At 38.2% G+C, this 20,723-nt stretch overlaps 2 protein-coding genes across 2 annotated transcripts in view; both read right to left on the bottom strand.

The window, feature by feature from the left end:
* Nucleotides 1–791, bottom strand: part of dab2ipb (DAB2 interacting protein b) — a 155,378-nt gene extending 154,587 nt beyond the window's left edge. The window contains exon 1 of the mRNA XM_079870854.1: nucleotides 733–791. The gene's annotated coding sequence lies outside the window, so the exon portion shown is untranslated. The remainder of the gene's footprint in view (nucleotides 1–732) is intronic.
* Nucleotides 291–19,112, bottom strand: LOC307158367 (protein CutA homolog). Its single transcript, XM_079870864.1, has 7 exons — nucleotides 18,775–19,112; nucleotides 17,037–17,185; nucleotides 5,783–5,842; nucleotides 5,493–5,538; nucleotides 5,254–5,303; nucleotides 1,626–3,615; nucleotides 291–1,361 (listed from the first exon to the last, which is right to left on the bottom strand). The coding sequence occupies exons 1-6, from the start codon at nucleotides 18,868–18,870 to the stop codon at nucleotides 3,513–3,515; spliced, it is 504 nt and encodes a 167-aa protein (XP_079726990.1). The 5' UTR covers nucleotides 18,871–19,112; the 3' UTR covers nucleotides 291–1,361; nucleotides 1,626–3,512.
* Nucleotides 19,113–20,723: the final 1,611 nt, after the last annotated feature.

The following is a 20,723-nucleotide window of genomic DNA, read 5'->3' as shown; positions in this document are numbered from 1 at the left end:
TGATATTTCACCTAAGAAATATTATAATGATTATGCCTTAGCATTTAACAGTGTACTACATTTGCCACAGTTGTTGAGTGACTAATACCCATGCACTTATATTTTTAGAGATGTTAGTCATATGGTATGTTGGATACATTATATGACCTATGTTATTTCCTATTTCTTTATCATTTTTTATTTAAATATTTAGAATTAAATAGGGATGGTTATGAATCATACTATAATAATTTTATATGTAATTATTTAATAAATATTTAATACGTTAAACAACCACAATACATGCACATAATTTGTAATGTCCATGTTTTAATTGGTGTTAACGGGGTAGATTCACAACAACAATCATTTTAGAGCATAATTTACACAGTTAATATGGTGTACAATATTTTAATGTGTAGGCTAGCAGACAATGCAACAATATATCAAAATATGAGCGCCAAAAACATATAGCGCCAAAAACAGTGCACGTAAACAAAACGTATTACTTATAAATGACAACATTGAACAATATTACCGTTTTTGTCGTTTATCCAGTGAGGTGAGAATTTGTGTACCAGTGACTGTGGTTGGTTGCTATTAACGGTGTGTTGAGAAAAATGAATAAACTTATTTTTAAAGACTTTGAGGGAAAAACGTGAGATATGCCACCGCCAGGGGTCTCGCGTTTTAATCGCAGGTATTTGAACAACTGTTTCGATCAGTGGAGTTTGAAATGAGCGAGGATTTTACCTGATTATTTCAAAGACGCGCGTTGTAGTTTCCTCATTAGCTCCGCCCCATACCACTGCGTACAAATGATTGACAGTCACCGCCTCCAATCCAATGACATCAAGGGGAATCGTTGCCGTGATACACGGTACAAATTCTCATAACCTCCTGGGACTCTGCAATTCATTTTTAGAGGACATTTGTTGTTGTAAATTTCTCTGAGACCACAGATGGATGCTAAATCCTTTTAATCCCTAACCTAAAGCAACACCCAACAAATGAAAACTCTGGTATCATTTACTCATCCACAAGAGACCACATAGTCTATAATACAGTGAGAGAGAATGATATTTGAGTAGTTTAGTGAGACCACAGAGGAAACAAGACCTGTTTTTCACACCAGGTCAGCCATTCTTCTAGCTTCTTTCTCATTCTCACTATTATGATTCAGATTGAACGATAATGTTTTTGTTGGTATTACGTCTTGCATTTAGCCTACCCTAAGTATGGAAATGACCTTGTCAGTCAGAACTGAGTTAGTTAGTTTTTTTTAGGGTGTGAGTGCCTACATTAAAATATATTTTATGTTGGCTCAACATCCACTGTGCAAAACTTCAGTGTGTATCCATGATCACACAAATGGTTTCATGCTACATTTTGCTGTTGCATGGAAATGAAAGCACTGAATGAACAATAATATTCACTGCAGCTGAATTACTGATATGTGTTATGGCCTTTCCTAAATGTACACATTCTGTAGTGAATAATTTTAAAGTTTCAGTGTTTAAAAATAAAAATAATAATAAAATAAAATGTTAATTTCTTCATAGAATTTCATTTGTTAAATCAGAACAATATATATATATATATATATATATATATATATATATATATATATATATATATATATATACATACCTGGAAGAGCTTTGATAACACTACTTTTTTCCCTGCACCAACTGCTTCTTATTCACACGTTTATGCACCCTCAATGATTAAATACTTTTTATTGCTTACACTGCTGGTAAATAATAAAGTTAAATTAGATTATCTACAAGCTATTTGTGCAATGCCCTCCTGGGGGAGCATCTGGGGGGACGGTGTGTTTTTTGGTAAATACTAAACAATGGTAGTGTTGATCTTAAAGTCAAGCGAGTATAAAAAGGAGTCACCTTATATATAGAGATGCTCTCTGTCAGCATATGTTTGAGCAGTAGCTGCTGTAACAGATGTTGTCTTTGATAAATGGTTTGACAATCAAGCAATATGAGCCATGAGCACAATCTGTACATTGTTAGACTGAAATAAAAATGTAAGAGACATAGTATAAAAAAAACGTAATTTTTGAAGCACCTTCAGATGGAAAATTATTTAAGGGCATATATATAAAAAGAAGGTGCCTATAATTTAAAATCAATATGCCTTTGCAGGTTACTAGGTCTAGTTAGATGAGTGGTCAGATTAGTGCCTTCATTATGACTGGATCTCAGCAAATCCCAACACACAATAACACTTCCTCACATCTGCACTTCTATTGTGTTGCACACAGTGTGGACATAAACCCATTCAACAAAACAAAATTTCCTATTCAGCTACACACAGTGAAAATTTGACCATTATGAGTTTTAAATGAGGGCACAGAAAGACTCAGATCTGCTCTCGACTGCTAAACCAACTGGACAAAATAATATTTTGTGTAGATAAAAATGTATATTAGACACACAAGGACCAGACAGTTAAATTTAGCCTGTTTAGAAGCTTTTTTTTTAAAAAAAGAAAGAACATTTAAATCTCTTAAATTACATTTACAGTATTCTGAACAAACCTTTTTTATATTGTTTGTATATCACTCACACCCATGTGTTAATTCATGGATGACTGTATTTCTAATTCAAATAAGAGTTGTGTTTAATTAAGAGGCTTGAAAGGGGGTTTGTCTCAGAGACATTCACACCAAATGTTGTTTGTTTCGAAACAAACAACTGCGACTGCGATAGCAACAGCTGCTGCAGACAACAGTTGCTGCAATAGCTTTACACTTACCTGTAAACTTTACAGGCATTCTGTGACTTTTGTTGTGTGTGAAAAGCCTAAACTCAACATTGGGAGCTAAATACAAGGATAAAACATTCTAACTTACCTTTTAGATATATTTTTTAGCTTGCTGTGATATAGTGCACATGCATTTATGTAGTGTCGAGAACATCAGTATTTGCATTATCTTGACATACACGTACTGCAAAACAATGAGCAACGTAAACTTAATGTGTAATATGTTGTGTCATATTTATTATTGTTAAAAAGTCATAGTCAAAGTTGAAAAGATCTCATTCATTAATTTAGAAAAAAAACACTTCAATTCTGCCCAACCACCACATTAAAACAACCAACCATTAGAAATAAGTGGTATAAATTACCACATTTTAACAAACAAATTCATATTAGCTTAATAATATAAGCTATAAGTTATACTCTTTATAATAAAGTTATTCACGTCAAAAAAAGTCAATAAATATACACTTGAGCAGAGTCATCATCACCTTTCTCCTCTCTAGCGACGGCACTGAATGCATGTAAATGCACTAGTAAAACCACATCAGACAAATCCCTCCCTTTACACAAAAAACCTTCCAGTAAATGTACACTCTGATTTTTATATTAATGGACATTCATTCCTCTGTATGGGCCAGGGTTCCCATTAACCTGAGAATTTGTGCTCACGCTCCCACATCCCCTATATCTTTCTACATGCAGAGTTTCCAACAGGGGAGCTTCTCCATTGGACTGCAGACAGTGATGTATCAAATATCAGTGACTGAGTCATCCATCCACTTCAGGTAGTGCTGGCTTCCACCATCTATAGGAAAACTGATGATTTCTGGAATGTCATATGGATGCACAGCTCTGGGGGACACACATGAGTCCGAATTGAAATAACAGATATGAAAATAAGGAAATAAAAAACATTCACATTAAAATAACAAGGAAACAGCTATACTTATCTGTACACTACCATTCAAAAGTTTGGGGTCAGTAAGATTTTTTTAATGAAATTAATACTTTTATACAGTAAGGATTAAATTGATCAAAAAAGACAGTAAATATGTATAATGCTACAAAAGATTCATCATATCAGCATATCAGAATGATTTCTGAAGGAACATGTGACACTGAAGACTGGAGTAATAGCTGCTAAAAATTGTAAAAAAATATTAAAATAGAAAATAGGTGTGTAACGCCACATGTAATTGTCCCAAACCGTCACGCTTTGGTGCATGCAGTTAGACGACGAATACAGTCAGTGACCGCCTGACCGGCGATCAACACTTGCAGCAATGCAACGCTGTTTGCTAACCACCACAACAGGAAAAAGTGCAACTTTTACTTGAGCGCTTGAAAACCGAGAAGTCCACTAGATAGTGCGCACAGGTGAATGCGTCTTTCTGCGCTCACTAAATGCTGCTAGGTGGAACAAACTGTAATTTGCACTACTGACTGCTCAAAATGAAAATAAACCAAGCAAATGTGGATTTGTTGCCTTTTCTGGTAACGAGTCCAATCCTCACTATTAACTATTTGCATGCATATTACTCGGATATTGGCTGTTTATTAGTACTTATAAAGCACATATGAATAGATTATTCTGCATGATCATATTCTACATCCCTTAGTCCTACCCCATTCCTAAACTTAACAACTACCTTACTTTAATGAGGCAAGTTAGTTAATAGTGAGAATTGGACCTTAAAATAAGGTGTGACCGTTTTTTGCTATTGCATCGAACTCGTATCGAACCGTGACCCCAAAACCGAGGTACGTACCGAACAGTGACTTCTGTGAAGCGGTAAACACCTAACAGAAAACAATCCTTTTAAATTGTAATATTATTTCACAATATTACTCTTTTTACTGTAGTTTTGATCAAATAAATGTAGACTTGGTTTTAAAAATGTTAAAAAAAAACCTTACCAAACCCAAACTTTTGTACAATAGTGTACAATCTTTGAATGCTCTGGGCAAATGTAAGTCAAGCATACTGTATACATTTTTTTAAGTATTTATCCGTTTTGAAATCCTCCCTTATTTCTGACATTTTAACCTATTAATGGATATGCCCTGACTAGTCCACATGGTGACAATTTCCAGAATAATCCAGAATTCAATAGACTTCAACAAGCGTCACTCAAATATATGAGGCAGTACATGTCTTTTGGCCTGCTTACAGGAACCACAAAGGAAGAAGATTTTTCCCTCAGACCGAGATGGTCTGATGACATAGAAACTGCTATACCAATCGAGAAAGCCTCAATTAACAGTCGCTCAACTTGATATAACAGCCAATTGGTGTCATCTGACCTGATAATGCTGATTTGGTGATTGAAGCATTGTGAATAACAACACAAGCTACTGTACATTGTCTATAATGAATTGAAATATTCAAACATTTAACCATTTGTGTCTGTTTCCATGTTTATGACTAAAGTGCAAATATCTTGGGTCAAAATGAAGAAGTTTAACCAATGTTGACAAAAAAGTACTTGCTTTATGTATGCCACAAGTCTCTGCACCAGAGATGTTCTTGTCCTCACAAGCTGTTAAAGAAATTATAAATTTAGTATAGGTAACATTTTTAAAATTGCATAAGCATTATAAGATACAGTTGTATACAACACGTGATATAGAACCTTTGCATACACTTTAACTTTTATTAACATATTTAAAAAATAAAAATATTTGATTTGAATGATAAATCGGAAGTTTGAATAAATATAGCAACACACCAGCAGTATTTCTGTGGCATCCTGAATATCTCCTTTCCAGTAGTACCTGAAATTAATAAACAATTGATATTTTAGATGAATGATGACATTTCATAAATGCATACATTTTTTAATCTAATTTAGTTTTACAAGATTATTTAAAGAGGCAATTATTAGAAAGTAAAAGATTATAAGTTTGTGTATATTAACTTTCAATTTATATCTCTGTATGTTGTGGCTAAAGTTACACTTGAGCCGTGGTGTTTTGGGTTTAGAGCTCATAGTGGAAAGGTTAAACTCGCTGGTCTTACATAGTGGTAGTGCGAGGAAATATATTCACACATGCTGCCAGCCTTTTCTCCATGATGCTCCTAACAGAAAGAAGAGAGACAGAGAGAATATGTTAAGGCTAAAATATTACAGACATGGAAGATATAGCAGCAGTGCAGAAATAAATTAAATTAGGAAGGTTTGCCAAACAGTATGCATGCATATATATATATATATTAGTCACTCAGAATGAATGCAGAGCTACTAACTACTAACCTAAGACTATAGCAATATTTTGCATAAAAAGATACAGTAGCTTTCAATCAATTAGTTTGATTTTGGGTGTTACTTAAATCTGTACTAGAATCTGTGTTCTACAGGACTATGGTAGATTTGTGTTTGCCAGCTCATTGTTTGGCTTTTAGAGTTTTTTTGCTACATCCCTTAGTTGTGCTGTCATCGCCTAACCAACTGAAAATGTCCCTGCTGCCTTTCCCCTTTTCTAATGCACCTGCCATTACCTCATACTTACTACCTTGTGCTGACCATCCTTTCTTTTATACTCCATTACTTGAACAATAAAATACTTTTCTGACATTGGCAAAGCGTCATTCCATACTCCAGACCTTGTGCACTCCCCAAAAATAGCATTTTTGTTTGCCCATGCTTTATTAAAGAAAGTGGATTAGTAGATTATTACATCTGAATCAGAAAAAAAAGGAAATGCTCCCTCACTTTTGTGTGGTTTTGAACCTCAAGAACCGCTTGGATGAGCTTACTAGTCTAGAGTGCACTCTAATGACTTAACAACTGTAAAGTGCTCTTCAACAAGAGTATAATGGGAAAATAAATCTAACTAAATAAAACTAATGCAGCTGAGAGGGAATATGGAAGCTCAGGTTGAGATACTCTATAACAGGGATGGGCAACTTCGGTCCTGGAGGGCCACTGTCCTACAGAGTTTAGCTCCAACCCTGAAAAAAATCACCTGCCTGCAATTTTCTAGTAATCCTGAGGACCTTGATTAGCTTGTTCAGGTGTGTTTGATTAGGGTTGAAGCTAAACTCTGTAGGACAGTGGCCCTCCAGGACCGAAGTTGCCCATCCCTGCTCTATAATATCAATCACGGTCAGGTTTTGCAAGTTCTGTAAACAGTCGTGGAGAACTTTGTGGTATGGAAGACAACAGATAGCTTTTTGTAATAATTTCTGAGCCCATAGGCTGGACTATATTTAATAAGCATATTTACATGCGCATTCTTAATACGATTATACTTAAGTCGACAGTACATGTGGTCATGTAAACACGTTAACCCGTTTTCCTTTATGGTCAATTTCGTCCAGCATGTAAACACATAAACCCAGCTCTGTGTGCTTATTGAAGTGTGCATGTGTGATATGTAACAGGAAAGTATGGAACCTTGTTTCAGCCACGGAATAAAAAATAAAAAAGGTAATTATGACATTTGTTCAGAACATGTCATTCATTGACATCTGAGATACAAACTCAGATTTGATGACATTTTTCTCAGAATTGTGAAATTTAAACTCGCAATTGCAAGAAAAAAAAAGTTAGATACACGAATGATTAAGTTTTTTTACGTCACTACCAGGGAATAACCTGATTTTTTTAAATAAGTCTTGTATTTGCGTGTCATGTCTAGTTTTGAGTTTTATTTTATGTTCATGTTATGTTACTAGTTTTGGTTTTTGGTTCATGTTTCATGCCCTTGTCCTCATGTGAATCTTTATTGTCTAATCATGTTCACAGGTGTGTCTTGTTTAGTGATTAGTCCTTGTGTTTGCCTTGTGTCTTTGTCAAGTATTGTTTGTTTAACCACCGTGTCGTGTCGGTGTCAAGTCTTTGTTTTGTATTTTGATCATGTTTGGATGTAAATAAACTGCACTTTGGTTCTGCAACTCGCCTCCAGTGGATTCGTTACAGAATACCTGACCAACCATAAACCAAGCAGCTTGTTTGCTTCAACTTCGATGGATTATCTACCCTGGGACGAAATGCAAATAAAAACGTGTTTTCATTATGGATTGGACCATGATCTTGCTGAACTAATGCCCGTAGAACACCCTTGTACACTATGTCAGTGTATTGACTTTATTTTGTTGACTTAACTAAGGAAACAGCCCTATAAACCCCCGCTATCAAGCATCTTCCTAACAAATGCCAGGTCCATCGTCCACAAAATTGACAAACTGGAGTTACTGATGGCAAACAACCAAAACATCCGCGACTGCAGTTTGATGATTATCAGGGAAACCTGGCTACATCTGCTCATCTCGGACTCGGCCGTTCAGCTAACTGGCCGCTCCTTGCACCGCTTTGACAGGAATAAACGTTCCGGTAAGAGCAGAGGAGGGGGGCTTTGTATTCATGTTCATTTGGACTGGTGTACAAGCAGTAGGGTCATACACACATGACTGTGCAGTGTAGACCCTTTTAGATGCTAATGTTAGCACAGCGCTCTCTCAACTGTATACCATCATAAACAAACAAATGCAGGCCCATCCAGAGGGAGCTTTTATTTTGGCTGGGGACTTCAACCAAGCTTGCCTTAAGACTGTGCTCCCTAACTTTGTACAATATGTACAGTGCTCAACCAGAGGGAAGAACACATTAGACTATGTCTATTCCAACTTGAAGCAAGCCTACAGGGCAGTACCCCTCCCACACCTGGGCATGTCGGACCATCTCTCACTGCTCCTGGCCCCTGCATATACCCCCCTCAGGAAGAAATCCAAACCTGCCACAAAGAACATTCAAATTTGGCCTGAAGGAGCACTCTCTCAGCTTCAGGATTGCTTTGAGCGCACTGAGTGGAGCATATTTGATCATCTCGATCTACAGGAGCACACAGAGACTGTTCTGTTCTACATAAAGAACTGCACTGACAGTGTTACAGTGGAGAAGCGCATCCAGATAATATCCCAACCAAAAACCATGGATGACCTTGGGCGTCCGGTCACTCCTGAGAACCCGGAACTATGCCTTCAAGTCAGGTGACAAAGAACAGTACAGCGTGGCGAGGGCAGAGCAGCGGAGAGGCATCAAAGCTGCTAAGGCGGCTCATGAGAGGAAAGTGGAAGACCACCTCGCCAACAACAACACGCGGCTGGTGTGGCAGGGGCTACAGAGCATCACTAACTACAAAGGCCCCACACCCGTCACTACCATCGCTGACACATCGCTGTCTGAGGAATTGAACATTTTCTTTTCCAGTTTCGAGATAGAGGCTCCACACACAGCAGCACGGCCACCACAGACCTCCAGTCACAGCACACTCACACTCCAGGAACATCAGGTGAGGCAGGTGCTGAAGACTGTGAACACCAGAAAAGCAGCCAGTCCGGATGGTGTACTCGGAAAAGTACTTTGTGCCTGTGCTGACCAGCTAGTGGGAGTTCTGACTAGGTTGTTCAACCTCTCACTGTCACAGGCTACCATCCCTCAGTGCCTGAAGTCAGCTACCATCATTCCTGTCCCAAAGTCTCCTGCCCAAAAGTGCCCCAACGACTACAGACCTATTGCCTTAACATCAGTAGTCATGAAATGCTTTGAGAGGCTCATCTTGCACCACATCAAGGCCTGGCTCCCCTCAAACCTGGACACATCAGTTCACCTACAGAGCTAACAGATCCATGGAAGACGCCATCGCTACAGCTCTTCATACAGCACTTAGCCACCTGGAGCAGCCAGGGAGTTACGTCAGGATGCTGTTCATAGACTACAGCTTGGCATTCAACACCATTGTTCCTGATATCTTGGTGGACAAGCTCATCAACATCGCTCTCTCCCCCTCCGTCTGTGCCTGGATCAAGAACTTCCTGACTGACCGCCCTCAAATGGTTAAGGTAGGCACCACCTGCTCCTCCACCCTGACCCTCAGCACAGGCTCCCCCCAGGGCTGTGTGCTGAGCCCTCTCCTGTATTCCCTGTATACGCATGACTGTACACCCATCCACCCCTCCAATACCATCATTAAATTTGCAGATGACACTACAGTCATCGGCCTCATCAGCAGAGGGAATGAGACTGCATACAGGGACGAGATTAACAGGTTGGCAGGTTGGTGCTCCGAACATAACCTGCTGCTTAACACCAGCAAAACTAAGGAGATGGTCATAGAATTCAGGATACACAAGGGGGAACCATCTCCACTGAGTATCAACGGGGACTTTGTTCAGCGGGTGTCCTCCTAGGACATATATAGCCAACGACCTCTCCTGGACTGCTAACACACCGCAGCACCATTTAGAGTGCCCTGACATACGGCATTACGGCCTGGTATGCCAACTGTAAAATGGCGGACAGAAAGAACCTGCAGAGGGTCATAAAGACAGCACAACGCATTCACCTCTACCCTCGCTAGAAGACATCGCCAGCACGCAGTGTCTCAGGAGAGCTAGGGCAATCACTGCCAACCTCTCACACCCAGGACAGCACCTGTTCAACCTCCTGCCCTCTGGCTGAGGTATAGGTGCCTTAAGAGTAGGACAAATAGACTCAAAAACAGTTTTTTCCCTTGGTCCATTAGGTCACTGAATTCATAAAGTATGTGTGTGCTATGATGTTGTAAGAAATTGTAGTCTGTGTAACGACTGAGACAAATCAGACACAAGTATTTGTTGTAGTTTAACAAATACTATTTAAAACTCACTCTGGGATCTGTGGTCCCATCCCCCCAACAAGGGCAAGAAGGTCTTAGTTACCATGACCACGATCAGATAAGTTGGTTTTATGGCTGTTAAGAAAAAAATGTGGTCACGTGGTCGAGACAGAGACAATGGGGAAGACAGAAACAGACTTTAAAACAGACTTTGCTGCATTAATCTGATCTATAAATGAACATGCATCCCAGGAAATTGTGTGAATGATTTACTGTCTTGTGTAGTGTTTTTAATTCTATTATTTTCTTGATACTGTGTATTTTATGATAGAACCAACGGTCAATGTAACCTCACCTATACCATGTTTGGTCTCTATTCTCTATTTTCCCGCTTGGAAATTCCACCCTTCTCATTGGTCAAGCAAACCCGGAGAGGTGGGGCCTTTCTCAGGCTTTATTAGAGACAAATTCACAGTGACCCTCTCTCTCTTCTTCTGGCTCTCTACTGCTGTTTCTTCGGGTTGATGTCTATGGGGACCCCCCACTGGGGCCCAAGGGCCCAGGCAGGCCATGACCACCATCTGCTATCCTTTCAATCCAACTCAGAAGAAAACTGCAACCTTTCCATCACTGAATGGGCAACGATCAACTCTTGGCCTTCTCGGTACGTTCAGGGTGCCGTGCTGTCCAGCGTGGCCTCAGCAGGCCCCAGGGAAGCAGGCCTTGACTCACAACCAGCCATGTGCTCATCCAGGAGAGAGAGGACTCTCTCTCAACCACAACAGAATCAAGGACAACCTCAGGAGTTCAACGTCTTCATTCAATGCACAAGAAGTCCATCGCTACTCCCACCATTTGCTCTGCGTGTCCTCTCCGGCCCAGGGCCGGCAGGCCACAATCTGCACTCCAGCCATGAGAACAGAGTCGAACTAACCATGCAAGTTCATCATATCTTCTTCATCCAGCGATTGCAAAACGATTGCAACTTCAACAACTTCAATTTTCAACCACTTCAAGAATTGTGTCCACTGCACAGACCATGAAAGTATCAATTTAATGAGGTGCTCTGAAAATGATAAGCTGATGGTTTTTTCATAGTTAAATGGATCTTTTCCATAGTTCCATTTCCTGCTTCCGGTTCCATATCACTCACCATTTTACCTATGCATGTATGTATGTATGTATGTATGTATGTATGTTTGTTTAGTTTAGTTATGTTTGTGATTTAGTTAATTAAACTTGTGCACAATACATATTTGGTTCTGATTCTCTGCTTGCAACAAAGTCTATTTTATGATCTTGATCTTGTTACATGCTCTAAGCACTGTACATGCTAAGAAATAATTATTTTTTGGTGGCCATGAAAGATACGCTTTTCTTAGAATAAATGAATAATCAAAAGAGTTTGTTGGACGAACTGATTAATTGATTGTAATATTAATTTAGCTACATCAAGTTAATTGACCCAAATATTAATAATGAATCATAATTAATAATTATGAGTTATTATTAATATTTCCCCTTTGAGCTAACTCGTTACATCTCCCTCGACCCAGATTCCACTCCAAAATATATTTTAGAATGAGCTCATCCCCAAAATGGCTTAATTATCATAGAGATGAAAGAAAGTCAAGTTATATTGTTTCTTCACCATTTGGGTTGATCACATCCTGAACAAATGGTTGTCAATTGTAGAATGGGACTGGGTGTGGGACACAGAGAACTTTCTCAGACAATGGGGTGTCACAACTTCATTAACATACAGACCACAGCTGTTGCAACAAGAGCAACTTAATTTACATTAAGAACAGGATAAAAGGTTTAAAAGATTTGGATGTTCTGGGTTCAATCTGACGCCGGTGAACCCAAGGTGCTTTGTGTACCTTGCCTCTGCTATGCTGTAATAAACTTCATTTTTGAGATCTTCGACGTCCACATCATTTTTTCTTACAATGTGTAAAAGGTAAGCACTTGCTTGCTTCTCTTTTTTTTCTCTTTCTTTTTAATGTTTATATATTTATTATATTTATTATGCACTGGTCGCAGATGCACTGCAATTTCATTGTATAAGTGATGTGCAATGACAATAAAGATTCTTCTTATTCTTAATAATTACATAATATCTATATCATACAAAATTATTATTAAGAAAATTATTAAGAAAAAGGGGGGTCTGTCATGACTAGTTTTGAGTTTTACTTCATGTTCACGTTTCATGATACTAGTTTTGGTTTTTGGTTCATGTTTCATGTATAGTAGCATTGAGTAGCATTGAATAATACGTTGTAGCATTGAATAATACATTGTTTAAATTGTGTTTAAATGTGAACGTCTATTAAAGAGTATATGTGTACAAAGAGAATCGCAATGCTGACAAAACTTTTTTTTAAATCAAAGTTGCATGATAACTTCTGGATTTGAAATACAAATAGTGAGTAAATGTGTCTGTGGTACAGCCGCGGATCAGTTACGCACTGCAAACGCAGCATATGTGAAAGCTCCTGCACCGCATACGCACTGCAAACGAAGTATGAAACGGGTGTAGGCTGTAACTCAATTCCAGTAACATACAATAACAATATGCATTTTTTTCACCAAACGTGCTAAGACGCACAACATCTCACAAAATTGTTGGTTCTGACAGTTTTATAAGTAAATCCAGTTGTCCACAGAACTGCAGTAGGTCCAGTCTTCCTTATGTCAATGTGGACAGAGCTAATTATCACTATGTATTTCTAAGGCTGCTTCCAAATATGCATACTTTCCTACTATAAAGTAGGTGAAAAACAATATGTGAAAAAGAGTAGAATGTCCGAATTCATAGTGTTTTCTTAAACAGCAGGTAAAAAGTTCCCTGATACAGTAACCTATTACTTCCAGCAAGATTCTGAAGTGCACACCCAATAGACATTTCACTATCCCATGATATGAGGCCACAGGAAAGGATTTGTGAATGGCAGTGGTTCAAAATTCATACTATTTAGATTTTAGAGCAAATGTTTTAACGGTCGCAAAGCAAAAAAAGAGAGTATGCGATTGCAGATGTAGCGTAAAAATTTTATATATATATATATATATATATATATATATATATATATATATATATATATATATATATATATATATATATATATATATATTGTCCCTATTGTTGCAAAAAAAATATGATTCTTCTAATCTCTAACTTCATCACAGTATAGATAAGAGGGACTTTGTCCTTAGGTTGGAACCAGCTTTGTCATCCAGGCATTCAATAAAAGAGGAGATGTCTTTTAACTAAACTTCCTTAACCACTGTTGCATTGATGCATATTTTATAATTATTAAAAAATTAAACATAGAAGTGCATGTGATCATAAAATAATTTAAAGGATATCACAACACTGTGAGTGGCAACCATATAGAAGTATCAATACTAAGTAGTGTGTCTGGTTGTTTCACAGATTGTTTGCCTTAGCTAAACGTATAGGTTCTTTTGACAATTCAGCTTAAAAACAAACTATACATGTAACAGTCAGTGACATACAGTACAATAAATGTCTTGTCACATGCAGGCTGTAAACATAAAACACCATTATCACCTGATGGCTAATGCAAAGTAGGTCACTTAGTACTAGCTACTATAAAACGTATCTTTATTTCTAACTGGTGTTGGTTGGGAGATATGCTCCATATCATCAGCCTTTTTCTTTACTCATTTATTTGATGATTTACTAATCTAATAATTACTAATATTTTATAATCATGGAAACTGAGAATATTTTTTTTATTTTGCGAGCAAAGAGAATCAAAGCTTTTAAAACTTCTTCCAAATTTGTGGCCAGGCTTTTTCAAGCCAGCTTAAAAGTTAGTCTTGACTAACTTTTTTTTAATCTAGTTGTCTGTTGTGATGTTAAATAAAGCATTAAAAACCAGAGTATTCCAACATGTCAGTGGGAAAATTACAGACACATCCTCTCATATTGTTACTAATGCAGCATTTAGAAGAACCTTTAACTTCAGAACGAGATGAGAACACATTTTTATTATTTCTTGAGTCAAGAGAGTCTGCCATCGCACAGGTTTTAGCACATCCCTGCAGCCGTGGGGCACTTTGATGCTCATCTTGCCGCTCCGCCACACCTGGCGCGAAACACAAGCTTTCATCCAGAGTATGTGCAATAGCCCGAAATGGCATACCGTTGGCGCAGCTGCCATTAACCCCAGTGTTTTTTGAAAACACTTCAGGGATGGCGATCTCCCCGGCTTGAACATGGCAAGAGAACTGATTATAGGATTAGAGCGCTCTTGAGACTAGCCAGAATTAAACAGTCATCCATATAGTTCAGGATACACATTCTATTTGATTTCAGAGGGGACAGTGCAGCATCCATGCATTTTGTGTACATAGTTCGGAACCAGGAACTGATAGGCCATGCCCTCGAAGGAGAATCTCAGAAAGCCATCTGAATGTGGAAGTAGGTGCCTCTCATATCTACCGAAATTAACCAATTCCCAGGTTGAATGTGTGCGAGGATTTGTTTTACGGTGATCATTTAGAAAGAGCAGCATGAACACAGTTCAATGGTCTCAAATCCAAAATAGGTCGGAGGGCACCAATCTTTTTCCGGAACCAGAAAATAACGGCTGTAAAAGTCGCTCTCTCGATCCTCGGAAGGTACCACCTCTATCACATGCTTCTCTAATAGTGCATGTTTCTCTGTGCGCAAGATCGGAGCATCTTGTGGCTGAACAGTGTAAAGTGTAGCCACTTAACACACTTCTCATTAACCATTCTGAAATGTCAGGAATCGCTCACCAAGCAAGCTATGTGACACCATTGATTCTGGGACAGGACTCCATGACCAATCCTCTCTCCGAGGCTGTAGTCAACATGGCGTCATCGTTGTCCTCCTACATGCCAAAAGACACTGTGGGCTCCTTCAGAGGGAGTCTTCGGCATAAGTAACAGGGGTCTCAGGTGAGTGCAAAGTATGCGGGGACTGTGCCGACGTGAGCTCGTCTCCTGAGAAAGCAGCCTCAGGCTGGTGCTGCTTCTTTCTCCGCAGCTCCACAGTGGTGGAGAGGGGGAAGCACATTCACAGGCATTTTATCACAAACGACGATGGCGATACGAAGGCAAAGGAACCTAACGCTCATCTCCTCATAGTGGGGGCAATCATTGCAGTTCCCGCATGGGCATGACCCAGGTAAAGTACACATGAGTTGTGTCGATCCGGAAGCTCAATAGTTCCTGAGCTAGAATGGCACTGCTTCAAAGACATCTCTTACAAAGTCGTCTTAAAGTTCGCTGTAACGCAAAAGGGAAATAATCCACTTGATAAGGCATTGATCAACGGCGAATACAGGCTCAGGTAAACAGGTGTCATGTAACGAAGGAGAAAGATTCTAATGCAATGACGTTAGCGGTGTCTTGTATAGTGGGAGCGCCCGCCCTTTTTTGCGCACTTGTACGTCATTGGCAGGCACGATGCATAAGGCACCATTCAATAGGGCTTCAGTATTCTAGGAGAAGGGGAGTTTCCCCATAGCGTCATCAATGACGCAATGTTGAGAGAACCTACCTGGAAAGAGAACACATTTTCTTTGGTCCTCAATCCTCATACGCACATGTCGCTGTCACAAGTGTGGTTATGTGGTGGTATCGTAGGGAAGGCAAATTAATTGTAAGTCCTAATATTAATTTAATAATAAAACTATCCTTATAATAATAATAAAATTAATTTAATAAATTAATGGGAAACCGAGTCATTTATCGTCTTGATATTGTCAAAGGCATCAGCCATCTGCGATATGTCTGACTATCATCGATACACGTTATCGTCGGAACAACCGTTTCTAACGCCCGTTTCACACATACTCCGTGTGCTTTCACATATGAAGCGATCCACGGCTGTACCACAAAAACATACTCACTATTGTATTAAGTTGCTCAAGCAAGTGGTAAAATGCATAAAATGCGAACCATGCGTTGTCACTGTAATTCAGCGCGTACAGCGCAGCAAAAATAGACTCGGTGCGGAAACGATCGCTGCACTGCTGTATACGCACCGCTCCTGGAAGGGATCGCCGGACCGCATCCGCGTGCAGTGTGAAAGCTCTGACCAGTTAACATGGGTGCGGAAAAAAATACGCACCGCATAGCCTACGCACTGCAAAGCGGAGTATGTGTGAAACGGGCGTAATGCTCTATTCTGCCCTACAAAGCAAAAAGGCAGTAACTACGCAGAGTGCAGAACTGAGAAAAATGACTTTAAAGTTATCCTGTCATCCAGCCTAAGTAGTTGTAGGTAAATTATTGGACATGTGGCTGTTTTGTTACTTTATATTAGCTTATTCTTTGTACATATCAATCCTCATATTTAATTTGATATTTTACCCATATTTTGCAGTTAGTGTATTCTTGCTTTGTAAACTTGCTTTGTATTACTTACCAAAACCGTGGCACCATACCAAGGAAAAAGGCAGTAACTACAGATTCTCCAAAAACTATTACCATTTTTCTCCAAAACGACACACATTTGAGATAAGATGTTTTGTCACATAACAATCAACCTTGAATGTCATGAAAATGATAACAACTCATTTTTGACCAAAAATGCAGTTACTGCCTTTTTGTTTTGTAGGGCAGTATATTTCTTTCCTTGTTTGTGTTTGCGCATGCATGTACTGTACCTGCCAATATCTCTAGCAATTTGTTCAGTTGGGCAGTTGACAAGCAGCACAGAATGATATCCGGCCACAAAGCTTCCTGTGATGGCAGAATGAATCTGAACACCCAGAGTCTTCAGCACAGGGTATAGGGCAAGGGTCAGGACTAAAATCTACACATATGCACACAAAAAAGAAGGACCATTTAGAGAGAACAAATAGCAGTAATACAGTTAAGCATGGTGTATAGTACTAAAATCATCTAATATCATAAATCCCCATGGATTTTCTAGAATGTATGTAAATGTATATTTTCGTGTTATTGTCCAAGTGAAAATGCAAAAGAAAATGCATCGAAGAGCTGCTTTGAGAAAGGGGTACACAGAAATGTTTATATTAAATTTAAACATTTTTCCTGATATGAATATATGTAATGACTGAGTATAATTGGAACAAACTACTGTTTTCTTTTGGAAAAACTGCAGATGCTTTTGCCGTTTTATTAATCTTTATCTGTGCTTGTGTAAACACAGGTAATTCTGGGTTATATTAGATACATGTGAAAAGTCAAGTGATCAAAGAAATGGATGGTTCACCCAAAAAATGAAAATCACATCATCATTTACTCAATTTAATGTTATTTCAGACCTGTATGAATTTCCTCTGCGGAACAAAAAAGATGATATTCGGAAGAATACAACATTGGCCACCATTCAATTTTTATTATGGGCAAAATAAATTAATAATTTATTCTAAATAAAAGTAAATAAATAAATTTTCATTATTCTCCAGATCTCACAAAGAGATCAGAAATGTATTGCATCTCACTGTGTTCTGGCAGAAATTCAGAAATGTTGTGAAATGAGTTAGGTTTTTTTTTTTTTTAAATGAACATAAATGATAAATAATGTAGCCTATAAATTAAATTACTAATTGCAGTATTAAAAATGCAGCATAATAACTGGCAAGAGTTATCATTCATCTCCAGTACTTCCATACAATAAAATAAATAAAATAAAAAACCAGAAGGTAAAAAAAATGTATTTCTTTGTTTATATGAATATTCATGTGGATTCTGAATAAAGACCTTAATGAAACTAAAACGAAATAAAACGACACAAACAGACACAATACACAACTTTGCAAGCGAGGAAACAATCCTCAACTTCAACCATTAATTTGAGGATCGCAAGGAAGGCACTCATCAGCTGATCTTGAAGAATTACAGCTGAATGCACAACCGCATCTTTCAATGCCAAAAAGAGAGCCTTTAAACATGCAATATTGTGTTCGATGTGAAAAGAACAGTGAGGGATTATCCTGCGATGACCTGACAACAGATTATATAATTTGCCACAACAATGTAGCATGCTTGTTCAGCTCTTTGAGAAACAATGCTTGCTATTCAGAAGTTGGTATTACATTTAAATTGTAGCCTATACATTTCGCTAAAGCTTAACACAATTTCTCACACAAAGTAGTAGCAAATGATGGAGATATTGGAGCAGAAACACATTTTGAAACAGTTCACATCAGGCTCTTTTCTTTTAAGAATTTCACGTGAGCTCCTGATATTTATAATTATTTACTCACAGGGCTATAGCCTACCGTTCAACAAGTTTAGGCAACGCTGTTTTGAAAGGCAAAGTAACAACATTCAAATTTAAGCATGTCAACAGTCTGCGGTGTTCAACTTGCCAAGCACGTTCTCAAGTCTCTCTATATAAATGTCACGTGTCAAGAGAAATAAAACTGGATTTACCACGCAAAAGACCACAAATCCCGATCGAGGGACAGCCGAAGACATAATGCCCTTTGGATTTCGCTGGTAGAAGCAATCCGGTTTGGTCTCTTGCATATTTATTTAACAAGAGTAGAAGTTACATCACCCGTCAAGTGTAGGCTTCTGTGCGCAAAACAGTTCTCATGGTGTTCAGCAGGTTCACCCCAATAACACCGAAGTGCGTCGGACAGTTTCAGTCAGGGCATTTCCCAAAGCGGCTGCGCGACGCTCGTATCCGGATACCGGCCTCCAATGAAGAGCGATGCACGTGTCTCATCATAAGAGGATTGAAAACCTAATAAACTTAAGTGCTGCTTCTGACTGTTTGTAGTTTGTTTTGTACTACAATTAATGTCACTATGGCTTGTTCGATTGTTTATTCGAATTAAAATAGTCAATTGTATGTTTACAAAATTTCATTTACAGATATGTAATTCATTTTAGTGGTTTGTTAATTAACTTTTTGTGTATTATTTATTTTCCCCTGACGTTGTTGAAAAGGGCAAATGAGAAGGCAATGCTAACCCCGTGGACCTGACAGACACAGGAAACTTCCTACGCTAAGCGTTAATGATTGTTATGTCTGCTTGTTTTGTATTTCAACACCATAACAGCGGGTGATTACAAGTCATACAGAGTCTTCAACAACCTCTAGATGTCGCAATATGTTGTGTTTTGAACAGTGTATGGTTTTGAAAATATGGGTTTTCATTGGCAGAGAGCACCGATGTAGTTACATTACTTACTCACAAACAATGCCAATGAATTGTTCAACTGTTAACTTAATAGCAAAAAAGTAGTTTAATCAGCATATTTAGCAGAGCAAAATACACTCATTGAAACTTTAAGTAGACCTCATGGAATAAAATAAAATGCTTTACTTTGAAAGTAAAGAAAAAAAAAATTCCATTAAAAAAATCAGCAATCAGGTTTTTTTGTGTGCGTCAGACAGAAACATGGAAAATGTATCTGTGTATCTGACAAACCACTGACCCAATTCCACCCTCGAACTTCCTCCATCTTCAAACCAACAAGTCTACAGCCTCATATTTATAAATGAAAACACATGGGGGTAGAATGTTGTCTTAGTTTTGTCTTATGACTGTAATTCTTTTCACAACATTTATTTTGTACAACATAAACTAAGGCAAAAGGTGGAAAAAAAGAAACAACTTTATGCAGTCTTCACTGGTCTAAATTTTAAGTACAATCAGAAATGTATGATGACTCTTTATAAGCCCTTATGGCAGAAAATAAAAGCAAAATCTGGTGGGTGTTGAGAACAATTTAATGGTTATCTAAAAATAGCATTGTTTTTCATTGAAACATTCCTCATATTGTATGTATATGTTTGTGGGTGACAGAATATTAGGAATAAACAAATGCAATTTAAAATAGGTACATTAAACAAGCAAAAAGCCTTCATGTAATTAAGAATAAATGTACAGTTATAGTAAAGGACTTATCTGTGCAGAAATCAATGGGGGCGGAAATCACACTGGCAGTTACATACTTCTCACCCTCAAGCACCACCAAACATTCAGATGTGGCCAACATGAAGCTCTCTATCGCTGCACTTAGTAAGTGATTTCTCCTTAAATTTCATGTTTGTAATGTATAATATACATATAATGTTTAGCATAAATTTGGATGTGGATGTGCATTTCTTAATCACTCAATTTAAGGACTGTGCATTATTTATGTAACCCATCGTTTCTTTTCGGATGTATACTGTAGTTGCACTGAGTTGCATTTATTGGAAGGTCTCTGGAAAGCTGGTGGAGGTGGCGGTCAGGCCTGGAGATAATGCAACTCTACACTGTGACTGTGAGTTCATCACCGGACAGGAAATTCAATGGGTCAAGATCTGGTCTCCACAAATCCAACAACCTCTGACCATCTCTGCATACAAGAGCATTTTAGAACCC

This window comes from Squalius cephalus (assembly GCF_949319135.1).
Source record: "Squalius cephalus genome assembly, chromosome: 5".
Lineage (NCBI taxonomy): Eukaryota > Metazoa > Chordata > Actinopteri > Cypriniformes > Leuciscidae > Squalius > Squalius cephalus.
The sequence above is the reverse complement of the archived record's forward strand: the minus strand, read 5'-3'. Positions and strand labels throughout refer to the sequence as shown.

What these genes read in the sequence shown, in the direction of transcription:
- LOC307158367 (XM_079870864.1), bottom strand. Translation starts at nt 18,870, where the DNA reads ATGCAAGAGACCAAACCGGATTGCTTCTACCAGCGAAATCCAAAGGGC. An exon ending in GATTTGTGGTCTTTTGCGTG is followed by an intron (nt 17,186 to 18,774) that starts GTAAATCCAGTT and finishes GCATATGTGTAG; the next exon opens with ATTTTAGTCCTGACCCTTGC. An exon ending in ATTGCTAGAGATATTGGCAG is followed by an intron (nt 5,843 to 17,036) that starts GTACAGTACATG and finishes TCTTTCTGTTAG; the next exon opens with GAGCATCATGGAGAAAAGGC.